A 21,765-nucleotide genomic window follows, 5' to 3' on the forward strand; every position below is an offset into this window, starting at 1 on the left:
TAAAGGCCACAGGAAAACAGTATCTACGGGAAGCGTTCTGTAAACACTTTTTTTTCCTTTAAATTGGCTGATTTTAACAGGATGTGGCCCATTATTGTTGCAACAGCTTAACAGGATGGGAAGGCAGGTGGCCCCCCAACAGAGCACCCTTCCTGGTCTTCAACAAATTAGGAGTCCCTGCAGGGGACTAGAGCGGTATATGACAAGGTACAGGCTCACACTGAAAGGGAAGTGCCAAAATAAGGCAGGCCAGAAAGAGGGAAAGTCATGAAGATTGGGAAGAAAGGAGGTCTCTCTCCTTGGAATCTGGTGGAAGCCTCTTGCCATCTGAGAAGACTATCATAAAGACAATGAAGTAAGACTGAGCTGTGACTCTCTCTGGCTTGCAGCCACCACCCCAACACTGACAAAAGGGCAGCACTTAGTGCGTGTGTAGTGTGTGCATGTCAAGACCCACCCTCCTATTGCTTTATTTATGGTGGCCTACTTTAGTAAGTGCAGTTTGCATCTTCCATCTGAAGCTGAGGGAAGTTAAGTAATTTGCCTAAGGCGTTGAAGGTAACCAATGAGCTTTCAGAGATTTTAAAGTCTTAGATCAGAATGGAAGTTCTCAAAGAATGAAAGCGACTGAATTCTGACCTAGGCATGGATGTCACAGTGCTCAAAAAACAGAGGTGCATATTCAAACACCACTGGCTCTTTTCATTCCTGTAACATCTGTGCAGTTTGTGGTCTGGGCACCTCAGCATCCCCCTCACCCCCTGACAGGAGCAATAGAATCCCAGACTTCCTGAGCCAGAATCTATCAGCACAGCCAGAGACCTGCAGGCTCCAGCAAGCTTGACAAGAGATGAACTGACCCACCTGCTTTTGTAATTTCCATTCCTGTAGGCTGGAGTGCTCTTCCCCAGGACTCCCGTGCTTGCTGTAGTGGTATCTTTTGGAAATTCCCTCTTGCCTTCATGTGGATGGCATGTAGGCCCTTGTGCTCACTGATAAACACTAGCAGAACCAGTCCTGTCAGACATACGGGATTGTCTTTTCAAAGGAAGAGATGTGTAACCTATTATCTGCCCAGAAGGCTTGGAGCGGACACGGATAATAGCTTGGTGACTTTTGTGCTATGTGGCCAGGCCTGCCCCAGACCCTTGAGACTGGTTCCTCAAGTTAATCTATAGAACCTATAGATTCTTATGGAAGATGTCAAATTACAAAGTTTTGAAGTGGTCATGGCTTACATTTTGCTGTACTCACGGGACTGAGTAAATTATCATGAGGAAACTCTGCTTAAATGTGCCTAAAATAAACTACTCAAAGTCAGACTTTCAAAGTTTGAACCAACATCAGCTACTGAGTCATGTTGAACTGAACTACCTTCACATCTCTCTTGGATAGATACTGCTGGCTACGGTGTTTGCCGGGACATCCCTAACCCCGCACCGTCGAAGAGATAACTTTTGCCAGACCTTGCAGTTAAAAATAAGCCTTGAGATCATTTCAGATTATGTACTCAATCTAGTATCCTACTGTGTGCTCTGTCTGATTCAATTTTAACCGGCTGTTAAGCGTTCTCTTATTATATAACCCCCCTTACTATGGCTTGCACTTTCCATGTAATGAGCTTTAACCTAAGTGCATAGCTTTAATTATGTACTTCTCCATGTCCCAGATCCAGAATAATGTAAGTGTGTAGGCGTAAGTGTAGGTGTGGGTTGTGGTAATCATTTGCTGAAAGCGACCAAGTTGAAAGCAACCTCAGACAACAAATGTACAATGTTGGAAGAAACAGTATAGCTTGAGGAAGTGTGTGGTTGGGGTTGCTATTCTTGATCGGTTGGGGTCAGTAAGGTCAGCTCTTTCCTTGTAAAGACATCCTTGTGAAAGATTTCTGTGAGAAGTATTTTCATTTCTTTCCCATAGCACATTTTCTGTGCTGATGAATAAAATACAAAGTTGAGCCCTTTATTAGGGACAGAAACAGACACACATGACAAACAGACCACAGACCACAGACTATAGACAAGACAGAAGATACATGCTGAGAAGTGGAAAATTCAAATTTGGACTCCATCTTGGATCAAACTACTCTTTTTTTTCATTCTTTAATGTTACATCAATGCACCTTACCTTGAGAGCAGCTTCCGTTTCTCATATGAGCAGCCAACTTCTCTTATATGTGTGTCTGTACATACAGAGTAGATGGCTCTATGTGTAGGCGTACATGCTCATATGTGTGTGTAAAGGCCAGAGGATAACCTCAGGTGTTGTCCAGCTTGCTCTTTGAGCCTTCCACCCTGTCGTGAGGGTTTGCTCCTCAGGCAAAGGCATCTTCCACCATTTTTTCTTTTCTTTTGTTCTTTTTGGAGACAAGGTCTCTCACTGGTCTGGCTCTCTCCAAGCAAGCTAGGCTGTTTCATCGGTGAACCCCAAGGATGCATCTGTGTCTGTCTCCCCTCTGCTAACACGGGTGTATGAACATCCATGCCTGGGGATGAAACTCTGGTCCTTATGGTGCAAGGGACTTTGCTGACTGAGCTATCATCCCCCTCCCCCTCAAACAGTAACTTCTGATACCTTCCGTTTGCTTCTCCTGCTAAATCCTTGATCACAGTGATGATCACCACCTGAAACTCCAGACTTGTTTCTCTCTTCCAACTACTACACCGGAATCTCCATCAAGACTCGGACTATGTGTCTCCAGCCCCTTAGACAGTGGCAGGAGACATGCTCAGTATTTCAATGAGGGACTGATTTCGATGCAGGGTCATTTAGAGTAGAAATAGCCAACTCCACAGAAGAAATTCCTGAGAGGTAGAAAGGGGTGAGGGAAAGAACAACTTCCTTTGACTCTTCTGAATTTTCACATTCCTCAAAGGTTTCACACTGTTTTATATTTATTCATTTATCTGTGTATGCCTATCTGCCATGTGAATGTATGTGCATCGTGTGTGTGTGTGTGTGCAGGTCCCTGAGTCCCTGAGAAAGCCAGAGGGCATGAACTGCCTGACGCGGATGCTGGAAGCCAAACCCAGCTTCTCTGCTAGAGCAGTAAGCTCTCCTAACTACTGCGGTATCTCTCCAGCTCCCACACTGTCTTTATAATTTACTGGATACTTTAAATAACTGCACAAACCACCCCAAAATATATCACAAAAACAAAGCAGATTGCATCTGTTCCTTCGAAAAAGCTTTAGGCTTCATTTGTTTATCAGATTACACTTGAATGAATAAAAAGTCCTCTTTGAAGAACTTGTCTCCCTCAGATGCATCATAGTAACTAGGAACTTTGTGTTTGACGCTAGTTACTGTGACTGTGTCACGTGGACTGTGCCATGCTCCCTCCTACAGGCCAGGCCCGACCCCATGGCCCAGGGCCTGAAGTCCTGCTGACCCCCATGTTCTGTAGGAGCCCTGCCTCCAGCAGCAGAGACTGAGCTGACTCCAATCAGAGCCACGAAAGAATGCCATCTTTACTGGTGAATCATTTATTTAGACAAGACAAAAACATCTCCACCTGGTCTCTCTTTATACAGAAAGTGGAACATTTCAAATATATTAGCTTTTCTCTTTTTCAACAGAATTCATTTCAATCTGGTCCCAGGGACTGCTCCTCATGTTAGGATTCACGTTTTAGTAACACATATGCGCCCATCACAGCCAAAAGAGCATACTGTAAAGAAAGCACAATGAGAAAGCATTGTGAGGTCTACAGATGAACTTGGGCTTATAAACGGATTCAGATGAAGCCTGCTCAATGCTAGACTGAGAACAGGGTCAAAAGATGACCTCTCTCCCACTGGCCTTGTTCTCTAAGTTAGCCGGTCAATGCACACTGAATAAATACCCAAAAATATACTGATGACTTGGGATCAAATACCTGACAGACACGGCTAATGCAGTGCTTACTCCTTTGTACATTCCCTATTGCCTTTTAAAAATAGAAATGCCATTTCTACTGAAGTTGGTTGATAAATATGACCAGGCTTTTGATGCTAGTTCAGATTATGCTATAATTTTTCCGTAATAATCAACAATCCTGTAAGCACCATTTCAGAACACAGTTAATGTAAAAGGTAAAAGAAGCTGTTTTAAATAACTAATTTAAATGTTAATAATTTAGGTTATTATGTTTAATTTGTAGGCAATTACAAATGCTCCACAGAAAATCAATGGCAAAACATTTTTTGATGACTTCCTATTTACAATTGCATGGGTAAGCTCCAATATTTAAAACTTAAGTAAACATAGACACACATAAATTCCTACCTTGAATTTTGGATAGTCATTCATTATAATGGTGACCATGCCAACATATGGTAAGAACCTAGATTGTGGGAATGAAAAGCACAAAATATAACATTTGCTTACTGTGTGTTGACACAGCACTTACTGCTCTACCCTTCAGGACACCAGTCCTCCTAGGGCACACCACTGCCAAAGGTCAGGGCTCACTCCTTTCTCAAGGCTTGACCAGCAGAGTGTACGAACACTACAGGCCAGCAGTTTTAGGTGGGTACATGGTTTGAGCAGCAAAGCTCTCTGGCTGTATTTGGTACCATTAAAATAACTAGTTGAACCATTTGCTCAAGTACAATAAGCAACTTTCATAAGCCTAGTTGGTTTTGTTTTTAGGAAGAAAGTATTTTCAGGTGGCCTATATAAAAACAGCTCCCAGAAAAAGCTTCAAAAACAAAAGCACAAGATTTACATGACCTGAAATGAAACCAGAAAACAAATAAAGCTTTAAAGCACACAGAAAATTGGCCAGAATTTAAACAATTGTCATGATTTTCATTTCAGTGCTTTTCAAATTAGCAAATGAGTTTCCTGAGGAATGAACAAAAACGTGCATCCTGTAACTCAGACTCAAACACAACCATGGTCCCAGAGGGGACAGTTCAGAGCGAGTGACCGGCCACTTAGATCAGTATGTCAGTGGTGTGCTCCCTCGGCGTCATCTACACTAACGAGAAGCAGGTGTCATGTCTAGTCACCAACCTTCCAGTCAGCAACCAGTGGCTTCTGCCTCACTCCTGTCCTGGCCTTCAGCAGCATTAGAAATATAGAACTGTCTAGCAGGAAGTCTCCTTGCCTCCCCACAGACTCAAGAGTGGAAGTCCAGCAGAAGGGAGTGGTTGAAGGCTTGGTGTCACCACCCAATTAATAAAGATAACTTTACACACAGAAGCTATCTGCCCTGCTGCATGTGGCTGAGTCAGTAGACATTTCTAACAGGAGTCTTAAACTTTATTACTAGCATTTATAAACTGGCCACTGAGAGAGGAAAAGCATCTCCTTTGATAATGTTTTAAATGAGGATACTTTCTGCATAGTGTCAATCATAGTTAACCCTTGAAATGATCTTGCATTTAAAATTTCCACAAAACTTTCTAATTATGAGAAGCAAACAGAAAATAATACAAGTGTCTATTACAAAAAGTCTTGCTGGGCAGTGGTGGTGCTTGCCTTTAATCCCAGCACTTGGGAGGCAGAGGCAGGTGGATTTCTGAGTTCGTGGCCAGCCTGGTCTACAGAGTGAGTTCCAGGACAGCCAGGGCTACACAGAGAAACTCTGTCTCGAAAAACCAAAAAAAAAAAAAAAAAAAAAGAAAGAAAGAAAGAAAGAAAGAAAAGGAAAGAAAGAAAGGAAGAAAGAAAGAAAGAAAGAAAGAAAGAAAGAAAGAAAGAAAGAAAGGGAAAAAAGTCTTCCAAGATGGTTGCATATGAAATTATGGGTGCCAACCAAACAGCATTTAGCCATTAAAAGGGCAAAACTGTAGATTTGACACAAAAAGCTATGTCTACTTACTGCTGGATATAAAGACTCAGTCCTTCCAGCTACAACTGTGTGTTAAATGTGCACGTGGCCATCAGGAGCGTGTCCAGACACTCGTTGAAATGTTAACCAGAGGCCATCTCTGGGAGGGTTTCTAGTCATTGATGTTTAAGCCCTCAAATAACTAACCTCTAGGTGAAGGTGTGTTTTGGAACAGAATTAAGCCCAGTGTATAGGTAATATATTCTAGCTCAGTTATAACTTTTGGATCCTTGGATATCATTAAGTTTTCATTTAAAAATATTATTTATTTTATATGTACGGGTGTTTTGCCTGTTTGTCTGTCTGTGCCAATATGTACAGTGCCAGAAGAGGCCAGAAGAGGCCAGAAGAGGCCAGAAGAGGTTATCAGATCCCTAGGACTGAAGCTGCCACGGAAGTGCTAGGAATCGAACCTGGAAAAGCAGCCAATGCTCTAAACAGCCTGACCATCTCTCCAGCCCTTGGATGTGTTTTGTTGAAGACAGGGTCTCACTGCATAGCCCACACTTAGATTTTATTGGTCTCAAAGCACAGCCTTGACTTGCTTACAGCACTTCTGATGTGTCATGTGACAAATGACTCTATTCTCTTATGAGCGTCTTCATTTTTAAGAGTTTTTCTGGATTCTGAACCTTCTGATTAGCAACAAGGTTATCCTCACCCTCGAGCTCTTCCTACCACGTCCTTCTTCTCCAGCCAGTTCTGGCCTTCTTTGTACAAGCCTCTATCATCAACCTCATTATTGTCTCCTTTAGTCAGAAACTTGATGTCTCCATTATCTCTGGAAAGCAAGATGACATCCTCTCAGAAATCATTTTCAGGACAGCATCATTAAAAACGTATTAGTTTAACCCAGACATTACAGCCAGACACAGCACTTAGAAAGCAGTTGAGGAAGACTTGACCTCTCTTTGGTCTAAGTTGATTGCTTACAGATAACCACCCAGATGAGCACAGGTCTAATGACAATTTCTTGGACTTAAATTCCAAAACATTCAAGTAACCCCGGCAACCAAAACACAAAGCAAAGCCCAAGCAATGGGAAGGCAATGACTGGGCACTGGTACACAGCATCACTCCTCACTCAGGCATCCTGAGCTGGTACTTAACTTGTTTTCTAATAAAAAAAAAAAGAGTATTAGTGTCACTCATAATGGACAAGATTGTGGGAATAGGTCCTGTCCAGATTCACAGCACTCCAAACGGAGGAGGCAGTGAACTTTTCCACACTTGCCTCGGTTGCTTCCCTCAAGTCTGACTGGGTCAGAAATCAGAAGGGGCTGAATCAGAGACCCGTGCTGCTCTCACCCCTTCTCAGTTGTAGGGGAAAGTCTGTTGGATGGACCTTACTCCTCAGTCCACACTGATCTGGATAATGTGAAGTGTCATGCTTTGTGACTGGCCTCAAGCTTCCCAAACGAAGAACTGTTCATGCTTTACTTCCTGCACCACTCAGCACATGGTGCAAAACCTGTTTGCAGGCAAACAGTCAGGAACGCCATCAGAGAAATACAGTCAGCTGACAGGTGGGACTCACTAAGTGTTCTAAACAGGCAGTCACTGTAAAGGTGGCAGTGGAAACACAAACAGAACTCTGTAGCTCTACAGTTATGAAGAGAGAGAGGGTCTTTCAGAAAAGTATAAACAGGCCCTGTTAGAATGAGGCAAGAGACTCAAAGCCTGCAAGCATCTGAACCCGTGTCTAAAGGAGCAGGCTGGTCTGTGCTTGTGTGGACTTCAGAGGGCAGCATTCTCTGTCACAGTTTGTGGAAGTTACAACAAAATCAGCACTGCTCAGCTCTGAACACGTTGCCGTGTTTAGAAATGACTTTCAGAGGAGGTAAAAGCTCTGTCAGGCCATCCCTGCTTCTTCCTGGGGAGGTTGGCAAGCAGAGGCCCGTGATCATTAAACAATGCCTGCTGGTGAGCAGTGTGTACTGAATCTGGACTCATGTAAAAGTCAGAGTAATGAAGTGAGTATTTTAAGTAGACCTGGAAACAGGGAAAGGCATGAGAGTCCAATACCAGAGTCATACTCCGTCCCTTGTTATCCTTCTCCCTCCTCCTACCCATGGTGAGGAATCCACTGTCTTTTAAAAGACAGATATACATATCTAAATCTAATGTATAAACCATGAACACAAAATGCTATTAGGAAAGCTACACAAAGGTAAGGGTACACACCAAGTATAAAATGCAAATTCCTCAATCTCACATGGAAGCTTTCTGTATCTGAGCTAGAATTAAATGTTTTTGTTCGAAAAACCAGATGTTATTAAGGTCTTATGTCATCACTGCTACCTAACAGGAAGGCGAAGCTGGCCGTCAGGGAAGGACTAATACAGGACATGTTATGGAAGGAGGTTTTACTCAGCAAGGGCGGAAGTCACTGCTAAAAGCACCCCTTTGCTAAAGTGACCCAGAGAAACAACTAGCTTTATTATGTCAGAAGGAAACCCTGGTATCAGAGCAGTCAGTCTGGTTAGAGGGTGACTCTTTGAAACTCCTTGGAACGGTTAAGATAACAGACCCCTTGGATTTGTGTGGCAGTCTGGGTTTGATTTTTTGTTTTTTACACATTTTAGTAATCATTCTCTCCCTTAGCCATCATAATCACCCTGTGAGTTATTGCAGGTAAAATACTGTCACCCTGGTTTCCAGACCAAGTCAGGTCACTGGGGCAAAGTTGCCCAGTTAATAAATGGCGGAACGAGAACAAATCTGGCTCTTCCGATTTCTCGCTGATCTCTAAAAGCATCTACCAAATTTTACAATACCAAAATAAAAGCAAGTAAAAGCCTCTTTACTTTTCATGAACCTTGATTACTCTGTGAACTATCGGAATGTCTCTTCCTTCAACTTTAAAAACAACTATTTCACCAGCTCTGATGGGGTCCTCCCGGAAATTTGTGAGGAACAGCAGATCTCCCCTGTGAAAGGCCGGCTCCATACTGCCACTGGAAAGAAACACAGTCACAGTCAGTGGCTCCCAGTATCCACAGGGTAGTACAAGTAAACTCCCAGCCACCCTTGAGTCCATGTTCACAGAGGCACTGCACGCAAACCTGGAGGGTTTCTCTCCACTCACATGAGGAAATGGCTGGTGAGGCTTATGCCTGGAAGGGCACCAGGGGCTCCTTCTCTCAGCCTGTCACTCCACTGTCTGCTTCTCATTCCCTGAACAAGAACTACATGGGAGCTGAAGCAAGAACAGTGTCAACTCTGAAGTAAAAGTTTCCTACATATAGCCTTAAAAAAAAGAAGTTCTAAGTCCACAAATACATTTCATCTGGAGCTGCATACTGACAGTTCTGTTAACATCCAGAGCCAATCCTTGCTTCACGGCACAGCCTTAGCACCCACAACACTGCAGGGTGTTTTCAAGAGAAGAGAAACAAATGAATCGAGTTATCGAACAGCCCCTGTCATGAAGCACACTGGCAGCTGGGACAAAGTCTGAAGCCCGGATTTGCCTCTTGCAACAGCAGCATTTTGACCATGTTCTACAAGAGCCCAGTGTTAACAAGCATTACTGGTGTAGAAGATGGGTAAGGAACCTTCAGGGTAACGGTTCAAGTCTATGCCAAATCTCTAATGTATTCAAAGTGAACTGCAAGCTACTGGGACTTCAAAATTAAAATGTGATGCATAGGAAAGGAACAGAGCTACAAATCCGGCTGCATGGGGGCTGCACAACCAAGGATGAGCTGGTAGTATCTGTTTATCAGGAAGGAGGAAGAAGCAGGCTCACTGAAGCTCTGGGGCCTTTAAAGGAGAATACGGTTCATGAAGCTGGGCCTCTTTCCAACCCCCAGTACTGGTGCTGCACAAGCTTCCCAGCAGACAGAAGGCAGGGAAGAGGAGCGTGCCTAAGCTGGCCGTCACTAAGTGTGTGCAAGGGCTTTGTGTTAAAGTGAACCCTGAGTTCTGAGTACAGGCTCAGACCAGGCATACTAACCAGGAATCCTGACTAAGAAGGGGAAAGGTCTGATAGAAGAACTAAGGGAGAGAAAGAAAAAAGGCAGCTGGGTAAACACATTTGGCCCCAACATGGACCCCTACTGTGCCACCTCCCCAAAGGTGAGCTGCACTTCCAACTTTATTTTCTTATACAGAACAGCTAAAATGCCTGCTTTCTCCATTGATGGTTTCATCTTCACTCCTTCAATGAATTTCCCAAAGCCACCAGTATGGAAGTCAGTGTCAGAAAACTCTCTTGGTTGTGACAACATACTGCACTGACCAACGATACCACCTCCCAAAGTCCCAGCAATTCTCCAAGTCCAGTAGCAGCAACTTGTAGGGCTCTTCTTCCAAGGCTGGGGACTCCCAAGCCACTCAGGGGCTTTACCAGATTATGACTTAAACCGGACTGCTTTAAAACTATAAAGGATTTTTTAAAGTCCCTGTGTATTGGAATTTCACAGAAATGCCTGTGTACACATGTGTGATGGGAAGGGAGCCTAGTGATCTTAGATTCAGTGTTGTTCTACCAAACAATATCTTGAAACGCTTGTGATAATCTCAATGTGCCTCGGATTGTGCATGAGAGGATACATCCGGATTCCTCCCCTCCCTCTTGCATCTGAAGATGGAACCCAATACCTTACACATGCTACAAATACACTCTGCCAATGGCATACATCCTTCTCCCAAAAAGCTTGACTGTATGTTTGTTTGTTTTTCTCCTTCCCTCCTTCCTTCCTCCTGTTCCCTTGCTAAGGATAAAACTCAGGACCTTGACTGTGCTATGCACATGCTTTGCCACAGAATGACATCCAAGCCTTCTTTAAAAAAAAAAAAACCATTCCTTCAAACAGCTTCTGAGCACTATACCCACCTACATGCAAAAGTGGAGTTACTGCAATTGAAACAGGGTTATGGTGTCCAGGACCCAGGAGCCTGGTGCCCTCCTCACTCCTAATGCACCACAGGACCCCAGGGCACTCCTGAAATACCGTGTGAACACACACACACACACACACAAACACACTCCTCTCTGAATTACACTTCCCACATTCACCCCTTGGTTAGTCACACAAAGGTAGCTGGGGAAGTACAGACACAGCTGCAGCCCTGTGATCTGTCAGCATAGCCCAGTACAAGGAAAGGCACTGATTTGAAAACAGCAAAAGCCCTGCACAGCGGCTTTGGCTCCTGGACTGGTCAGCAATGACTCTGATCAAGTGACCACAATAGCTCTTCTTCTGCCCCGATACAACAAAGAAGCTCTATTGCTACCAACAATGGGGCTTCATGATGTCAGACACACTGGACAAAGCACCCTGGTGCACCTGCTGGCTCCAAGGAGGGTCATTTGGCTTCAAATGGACTGAAGATATCTCCCTGAATAACTTACGGCTGCATGAAATTGACAATATCCACTCTTCTGAAGTATATACACTTTCATAAGCACAACAGGAAGTAGTGGCCACTGACATCTCCTGACACTTTCTGGGTACTGGGACACACACACCTCCTACTAGGTACGGCTTAACATTTTAAACTAGTTAGGTATAAATGTCAATTTGTGTACAGATAATGTTATCTCACTGGATCCCGGGGGAAGCAGAATGAGGGCCGGGATGAGGACTTACCTCAGGACCACCACGATGGGACTCTCACTGCCCGTGAGAACAATCAAGCCTTTCCAGATCATGAGTGCAGAAGATACGATCATGGCAAAGTTTAGAACCTGGTAGTAGAGCTGGAACAAAAACGGGCCAAACCCAAAGTGAGAAACTGAGGACAAAACACTGACTATTCACACAATAGAGCTCGGAGGTGCTTATATAATCTAAACAATTTGATTCTAGGGCAGGTAGTATTTCAACTTTTATCCACAGGATATGCCTTCCAAATATCACCTCACAGTCAGTGAGAAAAGAGGGGGAAGCAGCTATCTGTGGGCTTGATCAGCCATAACTGCTACAGCCTCCTCACCCTCAAATACTCCTGTATAACAAGGCTCTGTTGTCACTGTCAATGAGGCATAATAACCCCAGAAACGCTGGATACAGCATCCTAAATACCTGCTTGCTGCCTCTCAAATATGGACTGAGGATTTTCCCCAACAAGGCTAGTAATAGCTCTGGGGTTCCCAGACCCTTCAGACCCTAACATTTCCCCTCCAGAATTCAACCACTGGCAGCTTCCACTCCAGCCTGGTACAGATGCAGCTAGTTGTCAGTCCCATGTTCTCACCCTGGAAGTCTGACATATCTAAAGTATATTGCACATTAGCCCACAACTAAAGACGTCCTCAAATGGAAGTGAAACAGTACTATAGGGCTCAACCACTAGGCCTCTGCATCTCCAAACAAAACAAAACTTACCTGTTAAAAGTTTAAAAACAAAGCTTTAAAATGCCTGAATGTTTAAATGATCAATAATACATCAAAAAATGAATAGTAAATATGTGGTTAAGAACCCAAGTAGAGGAGCCCCAGAAGCCAACCAGTCATGGCTGTTGTTAGCAGTAAGGTCCTGAGTTTTCCAGCCCTACCTCAGAAATTCCCTCCAACCCACAGGGCTCACCTGGCTCCTCTGGTGCTACACATGTGCTGTGGTACAGACTCTCCCTTGCCACAGCTGCCTGCTATATCTGCCAATCCCTGGAGACTAATGGGAAAATCAGCACCCGTACACATCCCAACTCCCTTTGGACAGTAGCTGAACTGTCAGCAGAATGCCATCCATCCTCCGTGAGGCCACCAAAACTAAAGCTACCTTTGTTAACACTACCCAAGAGTTCTTCAAGCCCTGCCTTACCACAAGGCAAGAAGGTGCCTGCCTTTCGTACCTTCTGCCTCAGTCTTCCTCCTCCAAGTCCTGCAACTGTCAGGATGACTGCAGAACTATGTGGACTCAGTTGTCTCAAGCCTGGACCCCTCAGCTCCAGTAACCTTCATCCCTCCCCCTGGACCATCTGCCCTGGAATGGAAACTTCTTCAAGGCCATGTGGTCCCTTCTCCCCTGCCTCATATTCTCTAGATGTCTGGACATGCTGACAGGTGAGGGCTGTTATTTTAGGACTTCTTTCTGCCCCTCACCTTAGCTTTCAATCCCCGGCACACAGCATTCACAAAGTAGTGTCCACACCTTCCACAGGCCTGGCAACCATTACTCCACATACTTCCTGTTTATCTTTTTTTTTTTCCTGTCTTTCGAGACAGGATTTCTCGGTGTAGCTCTAGCTGTCCTGGAACTCACTCTGTAGACCAGGCTCGCCTTGAACTCAGAAATCTGCCTGCTTCTGCCTCCCAAGTGCTGGGATTAAAGGCATGCACCACCACTGCCCGGCCCATGTTTATCTTTTTAGTCTTTCATCTGGGAAAGGAAACCGTAGTCAGTGCAGAGGGTAGGACTGGGTACCTCATACGTCTCAACTTTCAGAGAAAGAAAGTGTACTTCAGCCTGCCCTCTTTTCTCTCCATTTCTAAAGGCATCTGCTACAGCCAACTGAGTCTCAAAGGATCCCACATCATGGGATAGCATCTTTCCTCAGCCTCCCTGGAGCCCCTCAGCATTTCCAGTTCTCAGGCTACTTCAGTTACCAGTTTTCCCTCTGTCTTCCAGCTCCTAGAACCCAGGAAATCTTGTTTCCTTGCCTGGACTCCCTTGAAATAGTTGATGGCGAAACATCTCTTACTATGTTTCAGAAGAAGTAAAACTAGCCAAGTTAAAGCCCATCGTAAGTATCTGTCAGCCTTGCACACTTCCTTTTGAAGTGAGTCTGGAACAGGATCCAGATCATGTGGCTCTAAACATCATTTCCTCAAACATTCACATTTAACTTTAACTGAAACAGACTAGGCTGCTTTTGAGTTTTGGTGTTCTAGCACAGTGCGGTGTACTGTATACATTGAGATGACAAGATGTTCAAAGCTTTACCACAGACAACTGATAAATGTTTGAGGTGACAGTGATGCTAATCACCGTGTTTGATCATCATACAATGTAAACATGACTGAAACTTCGCACTGTACCCCATAAAGCTACACAGTCAACAAGTGTAAATTTTTAAAACAGTTTAATATACATCAAAATATACAGTTTTTAAAATGCACACAGCCTACAGAAATGCAGCCAAGGACAGTCAGGAATACCTAGCAGGGAAGAGCTGGGTGGCTTTACAGGGTTCTGACATCTGAGTGTATACCTCCCTTCACAGCAGTAGCTTTCAAACACATACTGCAATCATTTGGCAGGCCTGAGAAGTGCATTTCAAACAAGCTCCCAGGTGACACTGAAGCTGCTGGCTTGTGACCACAACCCAAGGGCCACCGTGCTCTACTACTGGAATCACATGGGAAAGCTCAGGAAAGCAGTCCAACTGAATCTATGGCAGGAAACACCAGCACCCATGTTCCCTGGACCTCTGCTGAGAGACTCTGGTGGGTGGGTGGGGCAGTGAATGGGTTGGGGCTGGCCACTCTTCCACATCTTTCCCATCCAATCAGCTAAAGACACTGCACCGTGAACTATTAATTCCTCCATTTTATGCCTTCTTCCACATTTGACATCCCTTCTCCTCCAAGGTAGAAACTTCATCCACTCTCTGAATACTTCATCCTCCTGACAGTTCCTCCTCCACTACCTAAATGGAACCTTCAAATGTTGCCATCCTCACTATCAGGCTAACTCCTCCCAATGCTGAGGTTGCCAACTGCCCGGAATTACAGCAAATCTCTAAAGGTAGCTGAAATGCTTCAAGCCACAGCTGACCTTACCTTTTCTAATACCAAAGCAGTTCCGTTGCTATAACTCTTATCAAAGTTATTAACAGAGCCCCACTGGGTCACTGTAAGAGCTTCCTCCTACAGGTCTTCCAATCCACTCCACATTTATGCTTGCTCTCAGTGTCATCTGGCCATCCCTGTGCTATACATACATAACCCCTTCACCTGCAGCCTAGTCTCTTAATACGGGCTCAGATGCCCTGCCTGACTGATACCCCTATTCTCCAACTTTGGCTGGTGAAATTCACCGTGCCCAGCCACACGTGTAATAACTATCAGTGCTTCAAATGGTACATATGCCTTTCTTCTTCAAACCCTTTACCCAGTGATTTGCTCTGCCCAGAAAGTTCTTTCCCTAGACTCTTGGCATATCCAAAACTCATGGTTCTCAAGTCCCACTTTTAACACTAGTGCCTGTGGGAAGCCTTCACCAATGTGGGAGACCAAGAGTCACCAAACTTTCTATTTAAAGATCCTGATAGTAAATAGTTTAAGTTTATAGGCCACATAATAACTATCAAAGCCACTTAGCTCTGCTATTGGATTGGGAAAGTAGCCACAGACAGCATCTAAAAGGATCTGCACGGCTATGTGCCAAGAGAATTTTATAAAAGCTGGCAAAGCACTGGAGCTTGTCAGTCTTTGCCTCAGGCCGGCTCGCCTTCCTGTTTCCTGTTCTCGCTGCAGCCCATGTCTCCTCTCCTTGCCACATCTAGCACCACCAGCTGTACACACACTCACTCGTCTTTACACTAGACTGTGAATTTCACAGTGGCAGAGATCATTCCACACCTTGTTCAGAACTGTATCTCAATGTTCAACACAGGCCTGGAAACAGTCAGCACTCCATTTGCTAAATAATGACAAACACCTTTAACACACACTGAATGCCAACAAACTAGCTGTAAGGAAACTAAAATGTCAACAGCAGGTAAAACCTTAAAGCTATAATTTTCCAATGAGGAAATAAATACAAGCAGCAAGTAAACATTTGGAAGGTTCAGATCCATAATTCTCTCACCTTCCCAGAAAATTTAAAGTTTCAGTTTTTTCAATGCTAAGAGCCAGGAGTAGTACCAAAGGCTACACTGTGTGAGAATGTAAGTTGAAGTAAGCACCCTCAACTGACGTTACTATCAAAAGATTACTATCAGCCTAGGGTTCCTGCTTCGAGGAATTCATCAGAAACAGCAACAGATAGGAAATTGGAGTCCAAAGATATTTATACCAGCCTTATTTCTAATAATGAGGAAAAGGTAGAAAAAGGAAGATTACTCCACTATTTCAAATAATGAGTAAACAACTTTAGTATCAAATACTAAGCATGTTGAGTGAAAAGATGTCAACTACAAGAAGACCTTTGGCAAACTATAAGCACAGCAGGTGGTCCAAGGCACACCCAAAGGTGATCTTAGGATACTAGACTTACAAGTCATTGATCTCTCTCTCTCTCTCTCTCTCTCTCTCTCTCTCTCTCTCTCTGTGTGTGTGTGTGTGTGTGTCTGTGTGCGCACACACACACATGTGCACACAAGCGCTGTGCATATGCCACCATTATGTGGTGGTTTGAATGATAATGGCCCCATATGGTAATCGGGAGTGGGACTATTAGAACATGTGGCCTTGTTAGAGTAGGTGTGGCCTTGTTGGAGAAAGTGTGTCACTAGGGGATGTAGGGGATGGGCTTTAAGGTTTCAAATGCTCAAAGCCAGACCCAGTGTCACTCTTTCTTCCTGCTGCCTCCCAATCCAGATATGGAATTCTTGGCTACCTCTCCAGCACTATCTGCCTATGTGCTGCCATGCTTCCAGCCATAAAACCTCTGAACTATAAGGCAGCCCAATCAAATGTTTTCCTTTACAAGAGTTGCGTGGTAATGATGCCTCTTCACAGCAATAAAAGCTCTAAGACACCATCCATCTTGAGTTTTTGAGACAATGTTGGGTACTAGCCTGGGAGAGTCAGACTCAAGCTTCTGGGATCTGCCTAGTATCTACTTCCCCAGCCCTAAGATTAAAACACACTGGACACTGGCTCTTTTTCATGGATTTCTGGAGAGTGAGGGTCGAACCTATTAAAGCTAGCATTTTCCAGACTGAGCCAACTTTCAACCCCAAGCATTGATTTTCTTCCTGTGCTGACTAGTTTTATGTCTACTTGACACAGGTTAGGAAGGAACGAACATCGATTAAGAATATGTTTCCATCAGATTGCCCTATGAGCAAGCCTGTGGTGAATTTTCCTCATTGATGATTGATGTGGGGGAGGTGACCCAGCTCACTGTGGGCAGTGCTACCCTTAGGAGGGTGGTCCTGGGAAGCAGCATCCCTCCACGGTTCCTGCCTACAAGTGTCTGCCCTGACTTCCTGTACAAGTTGTCAGATGAGATAAGCACTTTCCTCCTCAAGCTGCTTTTGATCAGGGTGTTGCATCACAACAACAGAAACACTAACACCATTCTTAAAAATCCCTTGGGACTGATTCCAGAATCTTATTCGTGACCATTAAAGTAATCATTTTGAGGAATATAAGACATAGGAAATGTACTGAGATGATGTAACAAAGGAAATGCCAATATTACCACCTGGTGGAAAGAGGGGACTTGGGGCAATCATAAGATTCAACTGAAAGGAGGACCTAAAAGGAAGTTTAAAGTAACTTTGGTATTTTGGTGCTGTATATCACTCTCTAGTTGGCATCATGAACCTGAAAGAGTGGGACCTAGAGATGAGGCGGACTAAAGTCCCCCACAACTTTATTGGGAGCATCGGGCAATTTATACTCAAGGTTAAGAAAAATCACGTTAGTAATGTGTTCTATCACAGGGACAAGCCACATGTTGCAGAAACATGGAGGCCATGAATAAGCACAGCTGAAGTAGACTCACTCCTATCTGCTGCACCTGCACAGAGCATAGCACTACAAGAACAAGTGTGTGCTTCGAAAAAAACTTGAGGTCACAAGACTCTTGTCTTGTTGGAGTTTTCTCACAAGCACTCAGAATTCTCACACGACTCCACTCTTGGACTGTGTTCCAATGTGGTACAATCAATATGAAAGAAGAAAAAGGAACTATAATTCAATACTCAAGCCACACACCATGCTTAACCACTTGGCTACTGTATCCATTTCACATTATGAAACGATCACAGTATTCCCAGAAGAGCAAAACAAAACAAAAAGAGAGATTCTACAGCAGATGTCATTCGTTACCAACCTTCTCCACCTGCTCTGCTTGACTTAGAGGACAGTGTGTGAAAACAATGGCTGTTTCATTATCAACTACCGATCTACTGGGGAAAGTCCCAAACCATAATTTTAAATTAGGACTGCTAAATTTTTTAGTAGGTTTTCAGACCACCAGTCTCTATCTTGGCAAAAAGTGAGTTACAAGCTCTTAACATTTATTGAATAAAACTCTTGAGTTAAAAACATATTTTCCAGTCTGATTCTCTGTGCTTGAAAACAAATCATCGTGAGGTAATAAAGTCAATTCCTTAATAACACTTCCTTTGATAAAGGCTAAAGAGAAAGCCAAACATACAAAAGCCTAACAGTGGAACTCCCCACCGGCCATACTTCTGAAACACTACCTCTAAAACCTGAGTGCAGGTTTGGCAACCAGGAAATATGATTTTAACCAAACTACAGACAGGCTGAACCCCTTCCAAATATACCCCATCACATTTGCATGGCGCTTTGTGGTGTTCCTCATTTTGGCTCATCAAATAACGACCCCAACCGGGCTTTAAAGCAAGCCCACACACAGTTACTAGAATCAGCAAGTTCTGAGGAGTTTTAAGCAAACATTTAGGGCCAGATATTCTGGCCACAAAGCAGCAAAAACACCAGTCACTGTATTACTTCCTCTCTTCCTCACTGCAGAAACAAAGAGCCCTTGTCTTGCATGTGGCTCTTATTTAGTAAGTGGTGGCAGTACAGAAAGGGGGTCCTGCTTCAAAGCCGGACAAGGTGTCACAGGATCCTGTCATGAAGGGAAAAGAATAAGAAGCAAGCAAAAAAGACAAAAGGATTTTTTTCCAACCATAAAAAAATCGGTACAGAAATCGAGCTTCTAAATTTTAATTGGTAGACCAGCAAAACAAGCCACACAACAAGCTACTGACCCAAGTGACGCAATGGGCACACCAAGTGAGGAACTGACACGTGCACCTGCTAGTTAGCAATGGCAGCCATTAGTAATCAGTACCAAACATTTAAACACTTTATCCAATAATCCAAATCTTAAGTGAAGCTGTTCTTCCAGTGAACAGTGTCTATGAGCAGGGGGCATCAGTCTTTGCTGTTGATACTAGTGATACTTCCTACTAAGACTCTTCATAACCACACAGACCACGGATGTTCATCAGCACAGCTAGCCACAACCAGATCTTAATCATTTCAAGAAATTCAAGTTACCAAACTGTCCCATATGGCTGGGCGTTTCTGAAATTCTACAGGAAAAAAAAAAAGATGTGGGGAGAGAAATAGAAGAAGGGAGGAAGAGGGGGAAAGGAAGATGAGAAAGACAAGGAGGGAGGCTAAGGGAGAGGGAGGGAGATAATATTCTCTCATTCTCATAGTGCCCATAGCTACTTAGTGGAACAAATATCTCTAGGTGTCATCCAAATCATGAAAACACCATGTTCAAAAACATTCAACCCCTTTTCAAGAAAGACCTTACTTTTCTAACCACAGTGTGTCCTCATTGATAATAAAAGAGTGGCTATCTGTCAAGGTACTGGGGCACTACAGTGCCTAGAAGCTGACCGGGTCATATTTTTCTGGTCTGATGGAGGAAATGATAGTGCACAGCAAGGGGGTTGGGGAAGAAACCGTGCCTTAGCGGGCTTTTTACAGAGCAGTGAAAAGTGAAGCCCTGCTGTACAAGGACCCCCAGCCCTAATGGCCTTCTCTACAGACGGTGCTGCAAGAATGGACTCGAAAAGTTAGAGGAAACTTCTGAAATCCTTTTATGAATGTTAGTTCGGTCTACGATGACTGAGCACCACTTTGGATGCAGGCACAACACTGAGTCCCGATGCATGCCCGGAGAAAACCCCCACTACCACACACACAGACACACACACACACACACACACACACACACACACACCTCAGAAGAAATCCCTTTGGGATGTATCCTTGAACAGCTCCACAGTAAGAAAGTTCTTCCCTTCCCCTCGGTCAGCCTCTTAGCCACTTGCAACAGTGCGCAGCCAGGCCTCTGGAGCGCCACAGAGAAAACTGTTCCCTCTTCACTGAGTGGCCCTAAAAACGCGCAGACAGCTGTCACTCGCGCTCCAGTCATCTCCCTTCACTTCCGCAAGCGCATATGACATCCATTGCGCTCCCCTTCCCGCAACCCCTCCCCAGTTTGCTCTTGTCAAAGCAGGAATGCCAACACTTGCCCACACGTGGGTCTGGGAAGATCTGAACCTAGGGCCTCTGGGTGACAGGGAGCTCTGGTCACACGGAACTGTCCTTGCCCTAGAGAGCTTCACCAAGGAAGCCCCAACTCCTGCAGCCGCAACGGGTACCGGTACACTGGACGCGCCCCCCACCAGAGCCTCCGTTACCTGTCGTTTGTTCATCTTCCTCAAGTCCCCAAAGATGTCCAGGCTGGACGTGGGGAGATGCGTCCCCACGGCGCCCGCACGAACCATGGCGGGGTCTCTGGGGGCCCAGGCGGCCGGCCGGCTCTGTCTGTCACACTCAGCTGCAGAGCACCGGCCGGCCCCGCCCACCAGCCCGAATCCTTCGGGCCACGTGACCATAGTCTTGCGTGGGCTTCTGGGAATTGTAGTCTCGTGAGGGTCACCCCCCCATAGGACCTGGGGAAAAGTAGAGAAGAAGAACTACAACTTCCAGAATGCTTCGGGCAAAGAGCCTCGTCCAGTGAAGACCCAGGGCTCCTGGGGAGCGTGGCGAGCGGGCTGAGAAGCCTCAGCCGACCCTTCTAGGAGATTGTAAGGTAACTGGTGAGCCTCGAGTCTAGGTGGAAACTTGGGGAAGTGACTGCTTGAGAAGATCAGAACTCCAAGACTCTGGTCAGGCGCCAACCGGACACCTAAAGCTCCCTCGCTTTCACCTAGCCGTGTATCTCGGCCATTGGATGACAACAGTTAGGGAAGGCGGGGCTTCTGCCCTGAAGGCGGAGTGTGAGGAATCAGGGCGGGGCCTAAAGATGGGCGTGCTGGGTGGGTGGGCCTTCCTGTGAAAGGCGGGAGTTTTGAAACTGAGGTTCTGCACCGTGAAAAGAATAGCTCTTGAAAAAATTGCAATGGAGCAATCTGTGAGCCGAGGCGACTATAGATGTTAATCCGAGCGGATATTCACTGAATGAATAAGTAGCCATCTTATACATGATGAAGGACAGTCCCAGAAAGTTAGAGTATGGAATAGACCTCAAAGTCCAACTCCAGAATTTCCATAGTTCTGCGCTTATCCTTTGCTTTATTTATTCACAAATCTTTACTAAACAACTACAATGTGCCTGATAGTATTCTAGGTACCTGAGAAACATTGATAAAGAAAACAAACCAAGACAGTTGCCCTGTTAAAACTTAGGTTCTACTGGGATAGACATAGCTAAACTATACAGTATCTGTGTTTTGATCTCAAGATGCAACATCATCTCAAAGTGTTCTGGCAGGTAGGAAAACTGTGTGAAAACTAGCAAGCATCAAATGGGGGCAGGCTTTTAGGACACTGGGGTAAAATGTAGCTCCACATTTACCATGCATGGACCTTTTATAGCCCTTCACACAGTAGGACCTCAGATCACCATGCAGCCCAAGCTCCCTATCAGGAACTGTTTAATGTCCCATGTGGTCATTAGCTTGGATGGATACAGCAGCTAAGTGCCCTGGAGTAGAAATGTTATGTGAGAAACCACATCCAGGCAGCTCCAGAGGGGACAGGTGTCTTGCATGAGCAGGTGACTCTGGCTCCTTTAATGAGCTGCTTTCCTTCAGTGCACTCCTTCATTACCCTCCAAGACCCTCCCTCATGTGCACCTCTGGAAAAAAAAGACTCAGTCAAGATCATAGCACTACCTAAAAAAGACACAGCTGGTCATCCAAAGCCCCATGTAGACATTCAAGAGGAAAATCTTGCCCTCTTAGCCAAACTGTAGGTCCCAGTACAGAAGAAATTCCAGAGACCTGAGACTTCAGTGATCTGCAAACTGACTGATGAGGAGTG

At 44.8% G+C, this 21,765-nt stretch overlaps 1 protein-coding gene across 2 annotated transcripts; it reads right to left on the bottom strand.

Annotated features, from left to right (window-relative positions):
* Nucleotides 1-3,465: 3,465 nt before the first annotated feature.
* On the bottom strand, nt 3,466-20,306 carry Sec11c (SEC11 homolog C, signal peptidase complex subunit). 2 transcript variants are annotated; one of them, XM_028774288.1, is made up of 6 exons: nt 20,139-20,306; nt 11,416-11,525; nt 8,626-8,775; nt 6,480-6,599; nt 4,267-4,324; nt 3,466-3,670 (listed from the first exon to the last, which is right to left on the bottom strand). In XM_028774288.1, exons 1-6 carry the CDS (start codon nt 20,223-20,225, stop codon nt 3,617-3,619), a joined length of 579 nt encoding a protein of 192 aa, XP_028630121.1. In that variant the 5' UTR covers nt 20,226-20,306; the 3' UTR covers nt 3,466-3,616. The 2 variants fall into 2 exon arrangements, with proteins under 2 accessions (XP_028630121.1, XP_028630122.1); XM_028774289.1 differs by lacking the exon at nt 8,626-8,775 and having other exon boundaries at nt 20,139-20,287.
* Between the last annotated feature and the right edge of the window lie 1,459 nt (nt 20,307-21,765).

The sequence above is a fragment of the Grammomys surdaster genome, unplaced genomic scaffold, assembly GCF_004785775.1.
Source record: "Grammomys surdaster isolate TR1022 unplaced genomic scaffold, NIH_TR_1.0 239, whole genome shotgun sequence".
NCBI lineage: Eukaryota > Metazoa > Chordata > Mammalia > Rodentia > Muridae > Grammomys > Grammomys surdaster.

Excerpts from the sequence above, each read along its gene's own strand:
- Sec11c (XM_028774288.1), bottom strand. The coding sequence starts at position 20,225 with ATGGTTCGTGCGGGCGCCGTGGGGACGCATCTCCCCACGTCCAGCCTG. Across the intron at positions 8,776-11,415 it reads CCCATCGTGGTGGTCCTGAG|TGGCAGTATGGAGCCGGCCT; the intron begins GTAAGTCCTCAT and ends GTTTCTTTCCAG. Across the intron at positions 4,325-6,479 it reads GTGGTAGGAAGAGCTCGAGG|GTTCTTACCATATGTTGGCA; the intron begins GTGAGGATAACC and ends CCCACAATCTAG.